Source organism: Entelurus aequoreus, linkage group LG02 (genome assembly GCF_033978785.1).
Source record: "Entelurus aequoreus isolate RoL-2023_Sb linkage group LG02, RoL_Eaeq_v1.1, whole genome shotgun sequence".
Lineage (NCBI taxonomy): Eukaryota > Metazoa > Chordata > Actinopteri > Syngnathiformes > Syngnathidae > Entelurus > Entelurus aequoreus.
The window spans coordinates 24,668,939-24,688,731 of record NC_084732.1 but is presented as its reverse complement, the minus strand read 5'-3'; the positions used below and the strand labels follow the sequence as shown (position 1 = coordinate 24,688,731).

Here is a 19,793-nt window from a genome sequence, read left to right as displayed (position 1 = left end):
CATGTGTTGTGTGCGCACAGCCTCCAGAGGGTAGTCTCCCTTGGCGGTCTCGCCGCTCAGCATGATGCAGTCGGCCCCGTCCAGCACGGCGTTGGCGACATCGCTGCCTTCGGCGCGGGTGGGTCTAGGCTTCTTGATCATGCTCTCCAACATCTAAACCCCGGGTGACGTGACAGCTTTAAAAAGCTTCAACCTTGAAATCTCTTTACATAACATTGAAAAAGTGTGTGAGCATGCATATCTAATGTCCAAATTCCTGACCTGAGTGGCGCATGTAATAGGCTTGCCGGCTCTGTTGCATCGGCCAATCATCATCTTCTGGGCAAGGAAGACTTTTTCTGTGGGGATCTCAATACCGAGGTCGCCGCGGGCAACCATGATGCCATCGCTGGCTTCCATGATCTCGTCAAACCTGTAGGATGGACACCCTCAGTTACACAAGGGTTGTCATAAGGTGGCCGTTTTTTCAGGTAGCGACATATGCACATCAGTAACTTTTCACTAAAGGTTTGCTCATCTTTTTTTTGTATGAAAACATCACAGTGTAAAAAAAAAACTTGTCACACCTGCGCACGCCCTCATGGTTCTCCAGCTTGCTGATGATCTTGATGTCCTTGCCTTTCTCCCCCAACACTTTCCGGACAGCGTGGACGTCGTCAGCCTTGCGGATGAAGGAGGCAAACACCATGTCGACGCCCTGCTCTACGCCGAAAGTCAGATCCTGGATGTCCTTTTCGGAGACGGCGGGCAAGTCGACAGCGGCGCCGGGGAGGTTGACGCCTTTCTTGCTGCCCAGGGTTCCACCGTTCTCGATCTCACACTTTAGAAAATTGGAGCCTGGAAACGCAATCAGGTGTTTTTTTGAAAGACTTGCATGATTAGGCACAGATTCTAGACGTCCGGAGCAAGAGGTGTGTTGAATAATGCTCATTTTGGCTTGAATTTGTCAAAAGGTATTAGCAATTTCATTATATGTTTATTGTTGTGGTAAAAAGTGTGACATTAACCACAGAATAATGGTTAAGTTGTCCTGGCTGTTCAGTAAGCAACAGAAATAACAAGGAAACCGTATCATGAGCCTTTTATAGTCTGTGGTGACTCACATATGCACACAGACTAATCACAATGTGCTCGGGATGTAATGATATGAAAATTTTCATCGTTATAATTTTCATCGAAGTATTGTTGAATGTGCTCATAATGTATTCATTCACACACTGAAATCTTCTAATCAAGTGCCCGGCCACTGCTGCTGCTGCTCACTGCTCCCCTCACCTCCCAGGGGGTGAACATGGGTATGGGTCAAATGCAGAGGATAATTTCACCACACCTAGTGTGTGTGTGACAATCATTGGGACATAATATCCTTTCTTGACAGAAGAAACATTAGGTATTTTCCTGGAGTTATAAAGGGCCATATTTTTTATTTGAGTGTTTAAATGCCAATGTTTTATTTATTACAATTTTTTGAAGTTTTGTATAATTTTTGTTTAATTATTCAAATTAATTCATTGATGTCTGGTTTATGTGAAGTCACGTGAGCTTACTTTCTGTTGTCGACAGCTTCGTCTTTGTTAATAAAGTGGTAAAAAAACACCCGTGTTATAGAGCGATAAATCTTTTCAAAGAGAGCACAGCCTGTGGGTTCAATGTGCACAATTGAATATCTTTGTTGCACAGACAGTAACGTGTTCACATAAGTTTAGTGTGGAAAGACATTATTAATGTGTCTTGTATTCATGTTAGCATCCAAGCTAGCTAGTGAGCTAGCACTAGTCGGCCGATGAGTTTATCAAAGTGTGGCTATCAAGCAAGGTTTTTCGTTAATCTTAATTTAAAGCTAATACTAAACGTCAGAGGTTTTACCATGTTTATCAATAGCGTTTATCGTTACATCCTCTACTCTGTACCGTGTTATATATAATTATGTGTTTTTATATATAGCTAATAATAACATCTTTTTACACTTGCAACATTATATATAGTTTTTAATAACATGTTTTTACACTTGCATCATTTATAAATGTTTTATGGTGAAGCTGGAATACATCAGATGTTTGACCTGTATATGGAGTAGGGGTCATTAGAATAGTCGATTGTTCGATTCAAAGGGGTCTGACTCGAGTCTAAATCTCACAGTCGAATCGTTCCACATTGAAAGAAGCGAGTTGAGTACCAGAGGCCTCTCCGTGCTGGTAGGTTGTTCTCAGAGCCCCAGAGCCCCCCGTAGGAAATATGTCACGGTGTGCCACTGCGGGCCTCAGGGGGGCTGAAACCCACTATGAGCCATGGCGCTTCCCTGACGGCAACAGTAGTGATCTTTCCGCTGCTTCACCAACAGAAACCGCTAGAATTAGTCAAGTTTGATCGGCTTTTCTGTGCTCCACAAGAGCTGAAATCGACCCCGATGGGGCCATTCTGAGGCCCTCACTAAACTATCCTGTCTCGGTCGTGTTTTAGCCTTTTTGAGGCGTAAAAAGTTGCAAAAGATACCTGTGTATTGCGGGGACCTCCATTAACTTTGCTAGCATACAAAAAAATGTTTTGCACAAAGTCAATTAAGGGCATAACCTAGCGAATCAGATTTGACAATGAAAATCTTTATGTTGAAGACAAACTTTCCTCATTTAGCTACAAGCTACATAATTGCAATATGAATCCTCTCACCAATCTCCTTGACCTGCAGGGATATAAGTCCGTCGTCAATGTAGATCTTGCTGCCGTGTTCCACAACTTTGGTGATGTTCTTGTAGTCCAGCCAGAGGATCTCTTCGCTGCATTTGTCCTGGTAGGAGTCATCCAAGGTGATCTTGATCATGTTGCCCTTCTTCAGCTCCACCTCAGCTGTGCCGCTCTATCAAACAACACAAGCGTCATTTTGTTCCTGTTGTCTGCAAACCTACACAGTAGTCTGAGAGCACAATGATGGTTTGGAATATACATAACAGGAAGTGTTAGACTCACTCCCTTGATGAGTCCAGTCCTGATCTCAGGGCCTTTGGTGTCCAGGGCGATACCAATTGGCCTGTACTGGATGCTTCCTGGCTCGAAGCTTTCACATGCCTCACGCACATTCTTGATGGTTTCGGCATGGTACTAAAAAGGGATTAAAACCATCAATCGATTATAAAAACTTGTCAAAAGGGAAACAAAATATGCTTTAATCATCAGAAAAAGCAAGGCAATCAAAATATATGGTGCATGAGTCATTGACCTCCTACCACAGTGATTGACACAAGGAACTATTTTGGTTAAATAAAGCTGATCAACCTTATACATGACATTTTACGAGACAACTGGAGGAAGTAAAACAGCAATAATCGCACAACTTAAGTTGAAGATACATCAAAGACCATTTTGTATTGTTTGTTGTACAAAGTACTGTAAGTCAATATCTACTATGATTCAGTGAGCATTGCATATTTGTTCACCCCACACCCATGTGTAAAACTGGACGGAGCAATAAAGACAATGACACTAAAATATGAACGAGGAAATGTTCCACAAGTATACCTTTATTGATCAGCTCATGGGATGAGCTGGCTGCATCTTCATAAACATAAACTTCAACGGGTGTTGTCTCATAACTGCGACAGGTTGCACGTAGATAACAGCGCAGGGGGCATAGCTCGACGTGTCATGGTGGATAAACTTCTTCAAAATTGTTACATTCTATGATTACAGGAGACATTTCTCTCCAAACAGGATTTGGGGGTGTTGAACTCTGTTCATGATGACTTTCACGGTGCTCTAAGGGCATTAGCAAAGGGAGAATTCCTGTGGGTGTGGCTATCTTGTGGCAAAAAGGTTTGATTCTGTGGTTAATGTGGTCAGGCTGGAAACTTACCGGTACTGGTGCATTGGTGTTCAGGTCAGGATGAATAACACAAGAGTTTATTATTCTGAACATCTACACAGCATATTAGTCTACAAATAATGATGATGAATATGTGAATAGGCTGGCATTTATTAAATCTTTTATTGATAATTATTGCACGACCGTGTATGTTGTGGGAGACATGAATGCTAATATTTTTGATAATGCTTCCTCCTTTGCCAAGCACATGATCAAGATATGTGAAGACAATATGGTACTGTCTCGCCAGGTGTTTATACGTATGGACAGCTTCACCCCACAAAACAACTAGCTGGCTTGATCATCTGATTTGTACTGCAGATGCTCATGCAACACTTGGGTCTATGAAAGTAATGTATGAGGCTACCACATCTGATCATTTCCCTGTTGAGAACACGCTTGACACTGGCAGTCTCCCTCAGATAATGAGGGAGGACAATAGCGCAAATGAGGCCAGGATAGACTTGTCTAAACTCCTGAGAGCATGTGTTATTGTATTGTGGGATATCAGATGAACTCCTGAGCAACATAAATGTACCTATGCATGCCATTCTATGTTCCAATGTCAACTGTAATTTCACCACTCACTGTGATGACCTTTGTGAAATGTAAAATTGTATTGAGTTTGCTTTACTAGACGCCAGCAGACCTCTACTCACTCATCTTAGTAAAGCTAAAAACAGCAAGCCTGGGTGGAAGAGGTATGTAGCTGGCCCACAAGGCCTGGGTTATTACTGGTAGACCGACCGACAGAGACCTGTTCTTGATCATACAAAGCTAACCAATACTAGATACAAATATACAGTGTGGTTTGTTGGCAAGCATGAGCAAGCCCTGAGAGCTGACTCTATGGCGTGGAAACTGCTTGACAGCAATGTCACTGGCTTCTGGAAGGAAGTTAAAAATATTAATAGGGTTAAAGCAGCATTACCATGTATCTGGTGGAGGAAATATCACTGAAATATGGAGGCAGCACTATTCTGCTCTATGTCTTAACTGTCACGACAGTTGAGAGATTTCAGAAGAGGGTGCATATTTGGGAACACCTTAATCAACCACTTTATGGGCCGTTTCTTGGACACCATCATCACCCAGGACCTCAAGTGGGAGCTGACCATCAGCTCCCTCATCAAGAAGGCCGAGCAGAGGATGTACTTCCTGCGGCAGCCGAGGAAACTTAAGTTGCCGACCGAGATGCTGGTGCAGTTTTACTCAGCCATCATAGAGTCCATCCTGACCTCCTCCATCACAGTGTGGTTCCCCGGCGCCACAGTCCAGGATAAGAATAGACTGCAGCGCATCGTACATGCTGCTGAGAAGGTGATTGGCTGCAAGCTCCCATCCCTCCAGGACTTGTTCTCCTCCAGGACCAGGAGGCGTGTGGGTCGGATCACAGCTGACTCTTCTCACCCTGGACACAAGCTATTCTCCCCTCTCCCCTCAGGCAGGAGACTACGCTACATCCAGACCCACACCTCCCGCCACCTGAACAGTTTTTTCCCCTCGGCCATCAGGCAAATGAACAATAACTCCTAACAGCAGCTCCTTGAATTCCTTCTAAGTCTATCTGATAGCTCAGTTACAGCTCTTTTTATTACCAAATATGTGTTATATGTTTTTATGTCGCACGTTTGCACCAAGAAAAAATCCTAGTTTGTGAACCTGTTCTCAAACAATGGCAATAAAACTATTCTGATTCTGATTCTGATATGTACGCTGATGATTTGGCCATTTTTCCCCCAGTAGTGCAGGGTTCCAACAGCTATAATGCCACAAATAGTATGGTAATGATATGTAGGACCAAGGAAGATCAACATCTTAATTTCCTAGGTTTCTACTTGTCTGGGCAAACCCTGTCTATGTGCCACAATGTAAAATACTTAAGTGACATCCTCAATGACAAGATGGAGGATGATGCTGGCATGCTTAGACAGAGAAGAATGCTGTATGTCCAAGCCAATATGTTGGTGAGAAAATGTCACTACTGCTCTTATGAAGCGGTGTACTTGTTTAAAGCTTACTGCACCCCTATGGTTTCTTCAAGAAAGAGAGCTTGCACAAACCCCAGGTTGCATATAATGACTGGCTCAGAATTCTGCTCAGAAAGCCCAGGGGGAGTAGTGCCAGCAAGCTTTTTTGTGATTTAGGGTTAAACACATTCCACGCCACCCTGCGAAAACTAATGTTTAAGTTTATATGTAGACTGCAGGGGTCTGAGAATGATCTTATTATACAGATAACCAATCCTAGGTGTAGTTATGTTAGGTACCAATCCTATATATGGAAACACTGGTATATGTGCCTTTTATAGAATATGTAGACACATTTGTAAAGTATATTTTTGATTACTGCTTTTATTTATTTATTAGATGCTTTTTACTGAATATACACAAGCACTATTTTAATATTATGTGGTAGTGCCTTTTGTACTGTTCTTTGTTTTGTGCTGTACGTGATTGTGTGTGTACTTGGACGTCGGGAGTCTGCAATAATGCTTGATTGATTGATTAATTTGCTGATGTTGAACTAAGAACCCGATGACAATTTAATTTAGCCATATTGAGTTTAGATCAGTCAACTAATTACACTTTTTGGTTGTTAAAATGCTACTTTAAAAACAGTTTCATGGTTTATGCTGTGACTCTGAAAGGGATGATTAATTAGATTCCTAATACACACAAAGTGTGATCAAACTCAAGTGGTTCCACTGCAGTAAACGTGTACCAACGTCAATTCATTTAGTTGTGAGTTTGTAAATAGTTGGCTTTTGCATGTGGCCTACGACGCTCATGTGGGGAAGTGCAGCTCTCAGTATTAAAACAAGGGGCAACTAATCACTTTGGCTGTTTCCACAGGCTGAGTTGTACAGCTAGATGACTCATCTAGCTAGGTTGTGCAAGTCAGACCAAATCAAGTCTATTCATACTGGGTTGCATGGTTGTGCATTGTTGACATGCCTCGGTCATGTTTCATTATTGTACAAGAAACAATGATTGGCAAACTGCAAAAGACAACATTGCATAAAAGACCATTTCCAATCTCTCTGTGATAAGGCACGTGATTGTCAAACAGTTGAACGTGACATCTCTTTGTGGCCGCTGGGCTTGCACTCTGGTTTCTTTCCAACTAAGAGGAAGTTGTTAAGTGACTCACTTCGTGTGTGCCGTGGGAGAAGTTCATGCGGGCAATGTTCATTCCCGACTTGATCATCTCTTTCAGGATGTCCACGGAGCGAGAGGCTGGCCCTGTAAAATGAGGAAAAATCGATTACATTTTGGAAATGTATCACTGTTTACAGGTACACAGACTTATTACCCTGCCTGCAAATTTAACCGTCATGACGTATTGAAATATAAAACAACTCGAAAAGGGAAATCCTGAATTCAGACGGTGAATCACCCCAAAAACGTAATTACGTTATCAAAGACAGCAAGTTTATTTTTGAGCACTGTTGCTAACTAGCAAACCCGAATCAAAGGATATATGACATCGCCAAGTTTGTGCGTGGTTTTTTGTTCATTTGAGATGGCGACTTGTCCAGGGTGTACCCTGTCTTCCGCCTGAGTGCAGCTGGGATAAGCTCCATCCCCCCTCGCGACCCCAAAAGGGACAAGCGGAAGAAAATGTATGGATGAATGTCGCAACAGGCTGCAGAAGGATTCTTTCTTTGAATTGCCTCTTGTCAGTCATCCACTCGTTTTGTCTCTGTGGGTGGGGTTGCTAGCATACTGTACATATTGAGAAATGCACCCTCGTAATGTAAACTTAATGAAAAAAAAATCCGGATCACCCCCAAAATCTAATCACTTGTTTCTTATTCCATTTCTGACAATTCCTTAAAGTTTTATCAAAATTAGGGAAGCAAAATAATACCGGCTGCCGATCTTTGTTGTGGCATTTGTTGCTGCCTGGCTCGTCAAACCCTCCCCTTCCCATACCTTAATGCTACGCTATTTGTGATGTTATGTTACTGCACGCGGCCTGTTGTGTACACGGCAGTCTCTAGTTTGGGCCTTCTTCACCGTGTCAGGTGAGGACAATCCATCTACTGTTTGCAAAACTTGTACTGCAGAAATCCCATTGGGAGGGAAAAAGACAAGCTTGAACAACAACAAATCTGATGAGTCACTGTAAAATTCACCATTGCGAACATATTTTAGAAACAGTACAAAGCTTGCTGTGCTGCTAAGCCGAGAGCTAGCTCAAATAGTGGCAAATGCAAGAAACAGCCACAGGACTGTTTAAAAAAGCGTTTAATAAGAGGTAACAGTTTGAAGTAAAAGACCTAGCGGGAAAGCACTTGGCGACAAAATAAGCAATTGTTCGAAATAATTGTATAAGCAATAAGTAATAATTGTACAACTTCATAGTTCATCTGGAAGCACAGGCTTGAGTTGATACCTTTTATGATTTCTTAGAGGAAAACATGCACTTTATTATTACATGTGACACTTATGACTACTTTATTATATGCAGTTTATTATTACAGCCTGATTTAGTTATGCTCTGCAATTGAATGTTGCCATTATAAGGTGCAGGCACTTATTGCACTATTTTAATACTGTCTGGGAAAAATATAATCGTACTTATTTTATTTTAGTCAATCAAGAAGCACTGTGACTTCACTTGTTACGGTGTTGTTTCTAACTGCATTGCAGAATCGTATTGGCTTAGTTCTGTCTTCTTTTATGCATGTTGTGCTGGACATAGTTGTTTTTAAGACATATTCAGAATATTTAAGTTACTCGTTGTCCATCAATGAAATAATTGAAAAGTTGAAATATCAATAAATTCCAACTTCTTTTTTATTGTACACAATGATCGTAATTGTTACATGGGCCAGAATTATAGTAGGAAGTTTATTTTTTCTCAAATTATATTTTTTAGGTAGAAAAATATCAGTTGACCTTATCCTATTTTTTACAAAATATATCTTTTTATATTTTATGGTAGTGTGTATATTTTGGGCAAAATTAGTATAAACTGTCAAATGGATTTATTCTCACAAAATCTTGTGTAAATATACAGTACATACCGTAAATTCCAGATTATAAGATGCAAATTTTTCCCCACACTTTGAACCCTGTGGCTTATAAAACAGTGTGGCTGATTTATGGATTTGTCTTCCCTTTCGGCCATAGAGCACATATAATTAAACACATACAAATACAATTAAATGGGTGTGTTAAGGTTTGTGCTATAATGCCATCTTTTGGAAAAACAATTCTCACTGCAGTTGCGGCTGGGTGAATGCCTGCAAGTGTTTCCAGCCGTTTAAAGCTTTGAACCGAAAATAGAAGTGCCGTTTGTTCCTCGAATCATCCACAGCGTTTCTACTCGTATGGATTTTTCATTTATCACTCCACGCAACGTTTGTAAGTTTGACAATATAATTAAAACAAGTTTTACTTAATAAACCGTCCCACATGTGTGCAGCTAGTGGGTCTATGACGATGATTTCTGTTTTGTTTCATCCGCCGTTTTAATGCAGAGTACAAACACCGGTTGGAAACAATTCAAGTATGTAGATAAACATTTATAAAATCTTTCTGTCTAAAAACTCATTTCACAACGTATATAGTTTTAGTCTGGTGCGGCGAATATATGGAAAAATATATACAGTATTCATTTTTAATTTTGTGGATGCGTCTTGTATACCAGCATAGTCCGGAAAATACAGTAAATAAATATCCATTATAGTTACCGGGTGTTAAGGTGTGGATAATACCGATTATCGGTTTAGATTTCTATTATTGAGCATCCCATAACTTTTTGAAATATGTTGCTCGCTAACTCCTGGTGGAGGTAATAACAGTCTAAAAGGACAATGTAGACACACCAATGGTGCAGATGATGCCAGTGTTGCGAGCAGTAGTAGGTTCTGAGTCGATGTCCAGCAGGCACATGTGTTCCAGGAAGGTGTCGGCCATGGCAGCGTTGAGCTGCTGCGTCTGGATGAAGGCGGAGCCCATGTCTACACACTTTGTCTGAGGCATGGCGATTATTCTGGGATCTGGAGAGGTCCTGAAATGAAGAAATTACACAATCTTGGTTTACTTGTCTGCTTATTATCGACTTATGGTTCTAAAAATGTATGTGACTTATCATATAGTACTGTACTCAGGTTTATAATACATGACAAAAGCAAAGTGTGCAAAGTCCAGCTCAAGGACCATTTGTGGCTTGCAGCTTGTTTGGGTTTGTCCTGCGAATTATATACAACATTTTATTGAAAATATGGTAAAATTAATCCAATTTTTTTTAATACTAATTAATGAAAACATTTGTTTAGATGTATGTATACATATGTTTAGCCTTTTTAAAGAAAATCCTATCATCATAGCAAATTATGCAAATTACTCAATGACAATGTGACCACACCCGTAACCACGTCCCCATCGCCACAGGTATCTTGTTAGTTTAGGGAAAACCCTGCACCTAGATTATGCGAGTGGAAACCAGATCTCGAGTGGATGTGTTCTGCCTGGGGGGGAACCCATCGTGTCGCACCAGTCTCAAAGTGCAAGACATAACCCGGAAGCAGATGCCGTTCAATAAAAACAGAGACAACAACTGCAATGAAGACGTTTGATTCCCAAATTAAAAGAACATAACATTCTAAGTGCATCGATGGGAGGGGAAAAAAAGGAACGGATAATTATTTAAAAAGGTAGCTAAGAACATTGAAAAAGCCAGCTTCATACAGACTCCCGAAGGAAAATGAAGCAGGTACTGTATATTACAAGGCAAAGAATAAAGCGTACACAAATCTCTTTGCGCTGCTATTGTGCACTCCAAACTGGCAAATTTGTCCAGATCAATAGCAACTAGGGCTGCAACTAACAACTAATTTGATAATTGATTAATCTGTCGATTATTACTTTGATTAATCGATTAATAATCGGATAAAAGAGACAAACTACATTTCTATCCTTTCCAGCATTTTATTGAAAAAAAAACAGCATACTGGCACCATACTTATTTTGATTATTGTTTCTCGGCTGTTTGTAAATGTTGCAGTTTATAAAACATTTTTTTAAAGTAGCCTCTGCGCATGCCCGTAGCATAGATCCAACGAATCGATGACTAAATTAATCGCCAACTATTTTTATAATCGATTTTAATCGATTAGTTGTTGCAGCCCTAATAGCAACCCTCATCTGGAACAGTATCAAACAGTATTTTCCTTCGGATTTAAAACTCCTTCCATTAATCCACAGACCAAGACATTCAAAAGTTTTGTTTCAATGATTTTCCGTCCCAAAATTCCTTTGAAACAACTCTCCCACATCCGCTCTGGTAGTAGTGTCATGTTCGTAGTGCAATCTAAAATAATTTCTTGATGCAGTTGGTTACTAACATTAGCATAGCCATTAGAGACGTACTATTTGTAATCTGTGCCAATATTACAGCGGACATCATGTACAACAAGAACTGCGCTGTTGACTTGTGACGAGCCGCAGATGCCTTGTTTTGGTGTGACGTCACAGTCAACCGGAAAATAAATATATTTATCCATGCTAAAAGGAAATAAGCTCCCCTCCAACCCCCCAGTGTACGGAAGGCACAAAACGTATGACCAATAGTCGCATTAGAGAGTGTACGGACACTGAGATTTCACATTCAGCGTGGAAAAAAAAGAACCATTTGAGAAATTAGACTAATCGTGCATAGAAACGGTCAGTGTTTTTCTTTGTTTACTATATTCAAACATAGTGTTCGTGTTCAAACTGTGTAATGTAACAGTGGCCCGAAAATATAAAAAATACTTGCTAAATATAAATTCAGCCTTGTTTTTAATGAACACTTTGGCCTACTGCGCTACTGTAATTTATTACTGGCTATTATGGTGGTACTTGGAGAGGCAAGTGTTTGATGAGAGGATACCTGGTGAAAAAAGTTTGAGAACCAATGAGTTAGAAGATTACAAAAAAGGTTGACATTTTTACTTCTCAGATTACAAACCATCACAATAGTTACACAGGCAGCATAAAGTTCATATTGGGTTTCATATAGAGCAGATTGCACAAGAACACACTGTTCCCAACCAGCCACCTCCCTCCGAGTTGTCAGCAGCTAATGAAACCCACTGACATGACAGATGAATAAGATTTTGCCATGAATATTTCGAAAAAACACACTGTGTATGCAAGGTATACTCCTGTAATACAAACATAGTATTGTTGGTTAGTTATTAATTATCTTTATGTCTCTTTACTTTCCCATGGCGGAGTTTAGAGAGACTGATTATAAAGTGCACACATGCAAGGCAGAGATTAGATGTTTCAGGCACGGTAGGTGCATTAGAGTATAGTGTAGCACTGTTACTCCACTCCAAATAGCACAATAGTTGTCATGGTAACTGTACATAACCCCCATGACAAACAGAGAGACTAAAAAATAAATCGGTTGATTATATTCAACAGAAAAACGTTTTTTCTCGGCTCCTTGCAAAGTTCTAATTAAAATGCATCATGGTAAGGTGTGGGAGATTCCAGACCTTTACAGTCTGCCTCCATAGAGCCTGCTGATTGATGATGTAACAGTGGAGTGAATGGAGCAGACCAGTGCTGTACGCGTACGTGCTCTCAGTCACATCCTTGCAATGCAGCAGTGCACAGTCATGGAAGAAAAAGACAGCAGCAAGGACTAAACCACAAATGCATGTGAATATAACAATCATTCCTGGTTTGTTGATTGGGACATACTGTGTCATTTTAAATCTTTCAGTTTTCGGATTCACCACACCTTTCCTAACATATGTTGTGATAATGTTGTGAAGTGAAAACTGCAACACGATTGAGTACAGGTTGCAGCCTGCATTCCTAATGTTTAAATGAATGCCGTACAGTCAAGCAAAGGCTTTGTCATTACCGATACATACTGCATTTTCTCAAATCGCAGGGCCACTCCCCAATTGGACTTGTTTTGTTGCTGAATAGAAATAACAGCACTTGTTGCCCCCTAAAGGGGAACTACACTATTCTTTGGGAATTTCTCCTATCGTTCACAATCATTATGAAAGACATAATGGGTGATGTATTTTATTTTTTTTATGCATTCCAACTCGTAAATGAAAGTCCTCTTACAGTGGAGCCAATGGGAGGTCCTCTATTACGGCAATAAAAAAAAAACTGAGAAAAGCGCCAACAATACTCCATTTACATTTTGTAAATTGAATATTAACTATGTATTAGCGATATTATTATTAAAAGCGCTACCGCAAAAAAACTATGAATAGCGCCGCCGTGATCACAAGCTTATGTGCCTATGTTGACATGATCAACTGATCAGCTGTTTCCTTGTTTCCTTACTCGTCAAACTTTATTGTAGATCATAAATCACATCTCTCACTTGGCTATTAGACAGACAAGGATGTAATCCGACAAGTTGGTACACTTTGACAGCCAATTATTGCCCGGAAATGGCAAGAACGACACGAAAAGACGCTTGGTTGCAACCCCCTTTTCTTCACGAAAATTATGAGTCATTTTTCATTAAAACGATAATATAACAAGAATATAACAAGATTCTATCAGTTGGCATCCTAATGAAAGCAGACATTGTACGGTAAGTGATGTTTTATCATGGTTGTTGGCTCTCATGAAGTCTGCAGTGAGTAAAAATTAGTGATGTAGTGGGAAAAATTTAATAATGCACAGCCTATGCTTAAAATGATTAAACCACTTAAATATTAAATGTTATTAATAATGTGCATGTTACTACATTACATACATAATGCATGTATATAAAACCTTAATGGAAGTGTCTGGATTTTTTAAGGGCTTTTAAAGGCAGAATAGAGTGACTCCCATAGGCTTCATTGTAAGTGGCTTTTGATCGCATTTTTTAAATATTTAGAATGCATAAAAAAAGTAAAATATGTCTTCTTGTCTTACATTAGGATTGTGATTGATAGGCAAATTTCCAAAAAAGTGCAGTTCCCATTTAAGGGCTGCAATTACCTTTACTGTGGCTCATGTGTCAAAGTAGTAGTATGTGCACAGCAGGGCTGCAATGATTCATTGATTAATTTGATTAGAAAATAAGCTTATTTATTTTTATTTTGTTGCTTCAATGGTTTGCGTATTAAATAAAATACACAGACATTGTTTCTGCAAGATTGCTCTAGTGTAAAGGCGCACAGGCCCCAATGTGGCATCAACATGAATTGCATGCACATTTCGATAAAGTGAAAAAAAGTTGATCGGAAGGAAGTTTCTACAACTAAAAAAATAAAATAAAAGTCGCAACACCTTAAAAATGTGTGTTTTATAACATAATAGTAAATTAAAGTAATCTAATGTATGAATAGATGTATATAGTGGAATATATTTGGGAGGGTTTTGATGTTTTTATGGCTGTTAAGTAGAGGTGACGCGGACATCAGCGTAGATCTACGGAAGCTTTTTTTGTTTTTCAACTAACATGTAAGCAAACACGCCACAGCGTCAATTCCGGTCTTTCAACAATCGTTAGTTCTTTGGAATCAAAATATATATTCATATGTTACATATAGCTTATTTGCGCAATAATGACAAGTGATGCACCGAAAATGTGGTCCTCTTAAACAGACTATGCTCACTGAAACCTGATGATGGGATGAAGTATCCACTTCCACTGGCGACTGAGTCTTTTCCGGCACACACGAATGACGTAGCTCGCCTGAAGCTGACAAAAAAGTCACATTCGGGTCGCATTGAGTTTATACTGACGTTGCATTTGAAAAGATCCGATTCAAATCGGATTCAGGACTACATCCTGATGTGGCCTGGATCTGATGCCAAAATATGAGATTTGAAGCACTTTGGAGCATTTCAAATGACAAAAAAAATCAGATCTGTGTCACTTAAGGGAAAAAAAATCTGATTTGGTGTGCAGTGTAAACAGAAAGCACCGTTCAAATTTAAGACCAGCAAACAAGCAGAAACACGGCAAAAGTCTGTCTCTCAATTTACCGCAAGTTATCAAAGAGGCTTTTTGTTGGGTTAGATTTTTTATTATCTGGTTACTATTACCTGGTTTTAGGCTTTTTTTAAAACCTACTTTTTGCAGTACAATTACTATGTAGTGATGCTCCCATGGTTAATTTGAATTTTTAGTATTATGTGCATTTATAAGAAGAAAAACTAAAGGTAACTGTTTATTTCAACTGTGTTTTTCTAAAAGACACATTTAGGCCAGGTTTTATTTGATTTGACCGATTACTTGATTACTAAAGTACTCGATAGCTGCAGCCCTAGTGCACTGCAAAGATAGCATCTGTAAAGCTGACATTTGGCAGTAAAAAGTTCAAGGACACCAACTGAACAGGAAGTTTTTAAATTGGATGTTATATTAAACATAATATTCTGGTCAACTGGTAACACTGTAAGACTGTGATACCATAATGACTACATTTTAGTACTTTGTAACACCATAGTAAACCTCTATACGACATCTCCTGCACAACAGACATGGCATCTGTTAAAATTTTACGGTAGTGTTCCAAAGATAAGGTGCTGGACAGGAGTTTTTTTTTAAAGATAAAACGTTTGTAAAGGGGGACAGACACAACCAAGTTGAGTCAAGAAATCTCAATACAATATGTAATATTAAGTTTTATTAATGACAACACGTGGTTCCAGACACGATATGTAAAACTACTGCACACAATCTGACTTGCAGAGGGAATATGAAAAAAGGAAGGGGTGGAGGGTAACTAAAAAAGGACATTTATTGTGCACAGGAGTCTTTAATCCATTTAATCCTGCATGTTACCACCTACTTGGTGTTATGGGAATAACAAAGGTTACATAATTAACAGGAAATGCTCACCCTCTGGGAGACATGGCTGCATGTCAGTCCCCAGAAAAGCCATTAGCCTGCACTGGCATACACAAGTGTCCAGAGTCACCCTGACACAGATGAGAGGCTACTTTAAGACCTGGCTTCTAATAATCTCTTCCAATCCCTTCCTAACTCTTTGTGGTGAAGTGTCTCTTTAAAACACACTCGATCATGACTTTCTATCTTCCAAACACGTGCCTTATCACTTTTCTGATAATAGACCCGAATGCAATCACAGGCGGGAGCAATACACTCAGGGCGTCATGACTTTTGGTGTCACCTACCAAGCACTCTGACGCAACACTGGCGTAATACAAGATGGCGTTTAGGCACTACATACCCCCAGTAGATCTTCCTGGTCCTCTTGGGGACAAAGAAGCACACCATGGCCACTGACCTCCAGAGTAACCCCAGTGTGTTGGAGCCTCCACCACTATGCATTCGCAAACTACAACATATCACAGTAGAAGTCCTAGCAATACTGCCAGATGAAGCACTTGTGCATCAGCAGTTCACCTTCAGGAGCTCAATAATAAATCCTTTTGTCGGTGATAATGACGGTCAAGAGAGCGCACGCTATGATGAGGCAATTTCCATGACTTGATGCGATGGCCGCACACGCAAACTCTGTCGCACAATGTCACTACCCAACACCCCTGGCACCTAAAAATAGTCAAGGGCTAATAATAACGTACCGCATGTAGAATGTGTTTGTATAACTCCAATACGATGTATGACGGGACAAATTGTAAACCAGATATTTATGGAAGGTTTACGCCACAGCTAGTAAAATGTCTATTCCCAATGTTTCCCCTAACATTATATAATAAGTCCATCCATCCATTTTCTACCGCTTATTCCCTTCGGGGTCACGGGGGGCGCTGGAGCCAAGCGCTTTTCACAGATAAAATCACAAAGCGCTGTTCAAAACATAGGTAAAGTAAAACAATTCAATTAAAACAACAGGGGCAACATCATAAAAAGGAAATTTAAAGCTTTACTAAAAAGAGAAGTTTTAAAATGTTTCTTAAAAGTTTCAACAGTCAAGATCACGGAGGGACTGGTGCAAATTGTTCCAGAGTCTGGGAACTATAGCCTGGAATGCCAGGTCTCCACAGGTTTTAAAACAAGTTTTTGGGATATTTATAAGACCCTGGCCTGTAGACCGGAGGCTGCGCTCTGAAGAGTAGGGGCCTAGCAAGTTAGTGATGTACTGAGGGGCCCCACCATGCAACGCACGGAATGTCAGGACTAAAATAATAAACTCAATGCGGAATTTAACTGGAAGCCAATGAAGACTGGATAGAATGGAGGTGATATGGGCTGTTCTGGGTGCACCGGTCAAAAGTCTGGCAGCCGCATTTTGTACCGTCTGAAGTCTCTTTAGCGTTGACTTGTTGAAGAGAGTGAAGAGAGAATTGCAATAGTCAATGCGAGACGAAATGAACGTGTGAATGATCATTTCGAGATCCAATTTTAACAACAAATTTCTCACTTTAGAAATATTTCTGAGATGATTAAAAACATTTTTTGGTCAGTTGACGACATAAAAAATGTAAGTATTTTTTTTACACGATACAAATCTGATAGAACAAACAGTAAATACTTTAACCATTTGTCTAAAAAACTAAATGACCTTTTTTCCCCCCATTTATCACTTTTACATGATGGCATATCAATTATCTACAAGGTTGCGTGTTTACAATTCACCTCACATGAATTATATGACTTGTCTTTATTGGAACAAGGGTTAAGTGGGTTTAGACTTTGTGGATTTTTTTCTGAGTCTTTTCATTGATTCATTTAGTGAGGGTTAATATGTATAACTGCCAAGGAGGTATCACATCACAGTCATTCAATGTAAAAATTATGCAGGTAAAAGGAGATAGCACACGGGTTTCATGCGTGTGTGTTCTTGTTAGGCTATAGTGGTAAAGAACTGCAAAATTTGATGTGATGTGGGATCTGAGCAGAGGATGTCGTTGTGGCTTGTGCAGCCCTTTGAGACGCTCGTGATTTAGGGCTATATAAATAAACTTTGATTGATTGAAATTTGGTTTGGTAGACAGGGAAAGAGAACAGCGGTCAAGCAAATGGGAGACAAGCCAAAAAGCTCATAACCAGAGAACCAGAAACTGACGTTCTACCATAACCAAAGCTGAATAGAAAAATGAGGTTTACTCATTAGGATGATTATGCAGAACCTCTTAACCACAGGGTTCGGTTCTTGGCCGTGCACTCTTCAGCATTTATTGAGGTTGAGGTGGGCGGGGTTTGGTGGGTGGGGGGCGGTGTATATTGTAGAGTTAGTGCTGCAAGGGGTTCTGGGTATTTGTTCTGTTGTGTTTATGTTGTGTTACGGTGCGGATGTTCTCCCGAAATGTGTTTGTCATTCTTGTTTGGTGTGGGTCCACAGTGTGGCGCATATTTGTAACAGTGTTACAGTTGTTTATACGGCTACTCTCAGTGTGACATGTATGCCTGTTGATCAAGTATGCTTTGCATTCACTTATGTGTGTGTAAAGCCGCATATATTATGTGACTGGGCCGCTGTTTGTTTGGAGGAAAAGCGGACGTGACGACAGGTTGTAGAGGACGCTAAAGGCAGTGCCTCTAATATTGTTGTCCGGGTGGAAATCGGGAGAAATTCGGGAGAATGGATGCCCCGAGAGATTTTCGGGAGGGGCACTGAAATTCAGGAGTCTCCCGGGAAATTCGGGAGTGTTGGCAAGTATGCCAGTATTTCAGGTGGCCACGGATCAGTTTCCACAAACGCCGCGCTAGCTGTTCCAAGTGGACCACTCCTCTGTGCACCAGTTGGTGATGTCTCTGCGCTGCTGACTTTTCTACTTGCAAGAGGATCCCCCTGCCGGCCTCCATATAGGTCCCCACATCTGTGGTGCCTACCAAAGTTTCTCATTGTTCCAATTGGGTTGATTTTTTTTGCCCGAATGTGGGTTCAGATCCGAGGATGTCGTTGTGGTTTGTAAAGCCCTTTGAGGCACTTAGGCACTTGTGTTTAAGGGTTATATAAACAAACATTGATTGATTGAAACAATAAATTTCACCAGATGAAGGAAAGTGATTTTAAAACATGTTGGTCCCAATTTTGACCAAATTCATCTTGGAGAAAAGAGTAGGATGAAGCATGATTCTTGATGACAAAATTCAGGCCTCGTTTGGTGGTGGGCACCCAAGACTAGGGGTGTGGGAGAAAAACGATTCAAATTTGAATCTCGATTCTCACGTTGTGCGATTCAGAATCGATTCTCATTTTTAAAAAAATCGATTTTTTTATTTTATTTATTTATTATTATTTTATTAATCCATCCAATAAAACAATACACAGCAATACCATAACAATGCAATCCGATTCCAAAACCAAACCCGACCCAGCAACACTCAGAATTGCAATAAACAGAGCAATTGAGAGGAGACACAAACACGACACAGAACAAACCAAAAATAGTGAAACAAAAATGAATGGTATCAACGGTATCAATATTAGTTACAATTTCAACATAGCAGTGATTAAAAATCCCTCATTGACATTATCATTAGACATTTATAAAAAAAAAAAAAAAGAAAGAACAATAGTGTCACAGTGGTTTACACTTGCATCGCATCTCATAAGCTTGACAACACGCTGTGTCCAATATTTTCACAAAAATAAAATAAGTCATATTTTTGGTTCATTTAGTAGTTAAAACAAATTTACATTATTGCAATCAGTTGATAAAACATTGTCCTTTACAATTATAAAAGCTTTTTTACAAAAATCTACTACTCTGCTTGCATGTCAGCAGACTGGGGTAGATCCTGCTGAAATCCTATGTATTGAATGAATAGAGAATCGTTTTGAAATCAGGAAAATATCGTTTTTGAATCGAGAATCGCGTTGAATCGAAAAAAAAAGAAAATATTTTGAATCGAATCGTGACCCCAATAATCGATATTGAATGGAACCGTGGGACACCCAAAGATTCGCAGCCCTACCCAAGACTCTCTACTGGGTTCCATTTTATATTAATTATGTGATGCTGACTATAATGTATTAATAATAAATCATTAATTCATAATGTATTGACGTTGTGTTTTACTTTTGTAG

General features: G+C 39.8%; 1 protein-coding gene across 3 annotated transcripts in view; it reads right to left on the bottom strand.

The window, feature by feature from the left end:
* The window catches only part of pkma (pyruvate kinase M1/2a), a 36,101-nt gene that overhangs the window by 13,001 nt on the left and 3,307 nt on the right, over nt 1-19,793 (bottom strand). For all 3 annotated transcript variants that reach the window (XM_062023989.1, XM_062023975.1, XM_062023982.1), the window contains exons 2-8: nt 9,696-9,880; nt 7,010-7,101; nt 2,965-3,096; nt 2,668-2,854; nt 567-837; nt 262-412; nt 1-153 (exon numbers count right to left, since the gene is read on the bottom strand). In XM_062023989.1, the coding sequence (XP_061879973.1) occupies nt 1-153; nt 262-412; nt 567-837; nt 2,668-2,854; nt 2,965-3,096; nt 7,010-7,101; nt 9,696-9,852 (1,143 nt within the window). In that variant the 5' untranslated portion in view covers nt 9,853-9,880. The remainder of the gene's footprint in view (nt 154-261; nt 413-566; nt 838-2,667; nt 2,855-2,964; nt 3,097-7,009; nt 7,102-9,695; nt 9,881-19,793) is intronic.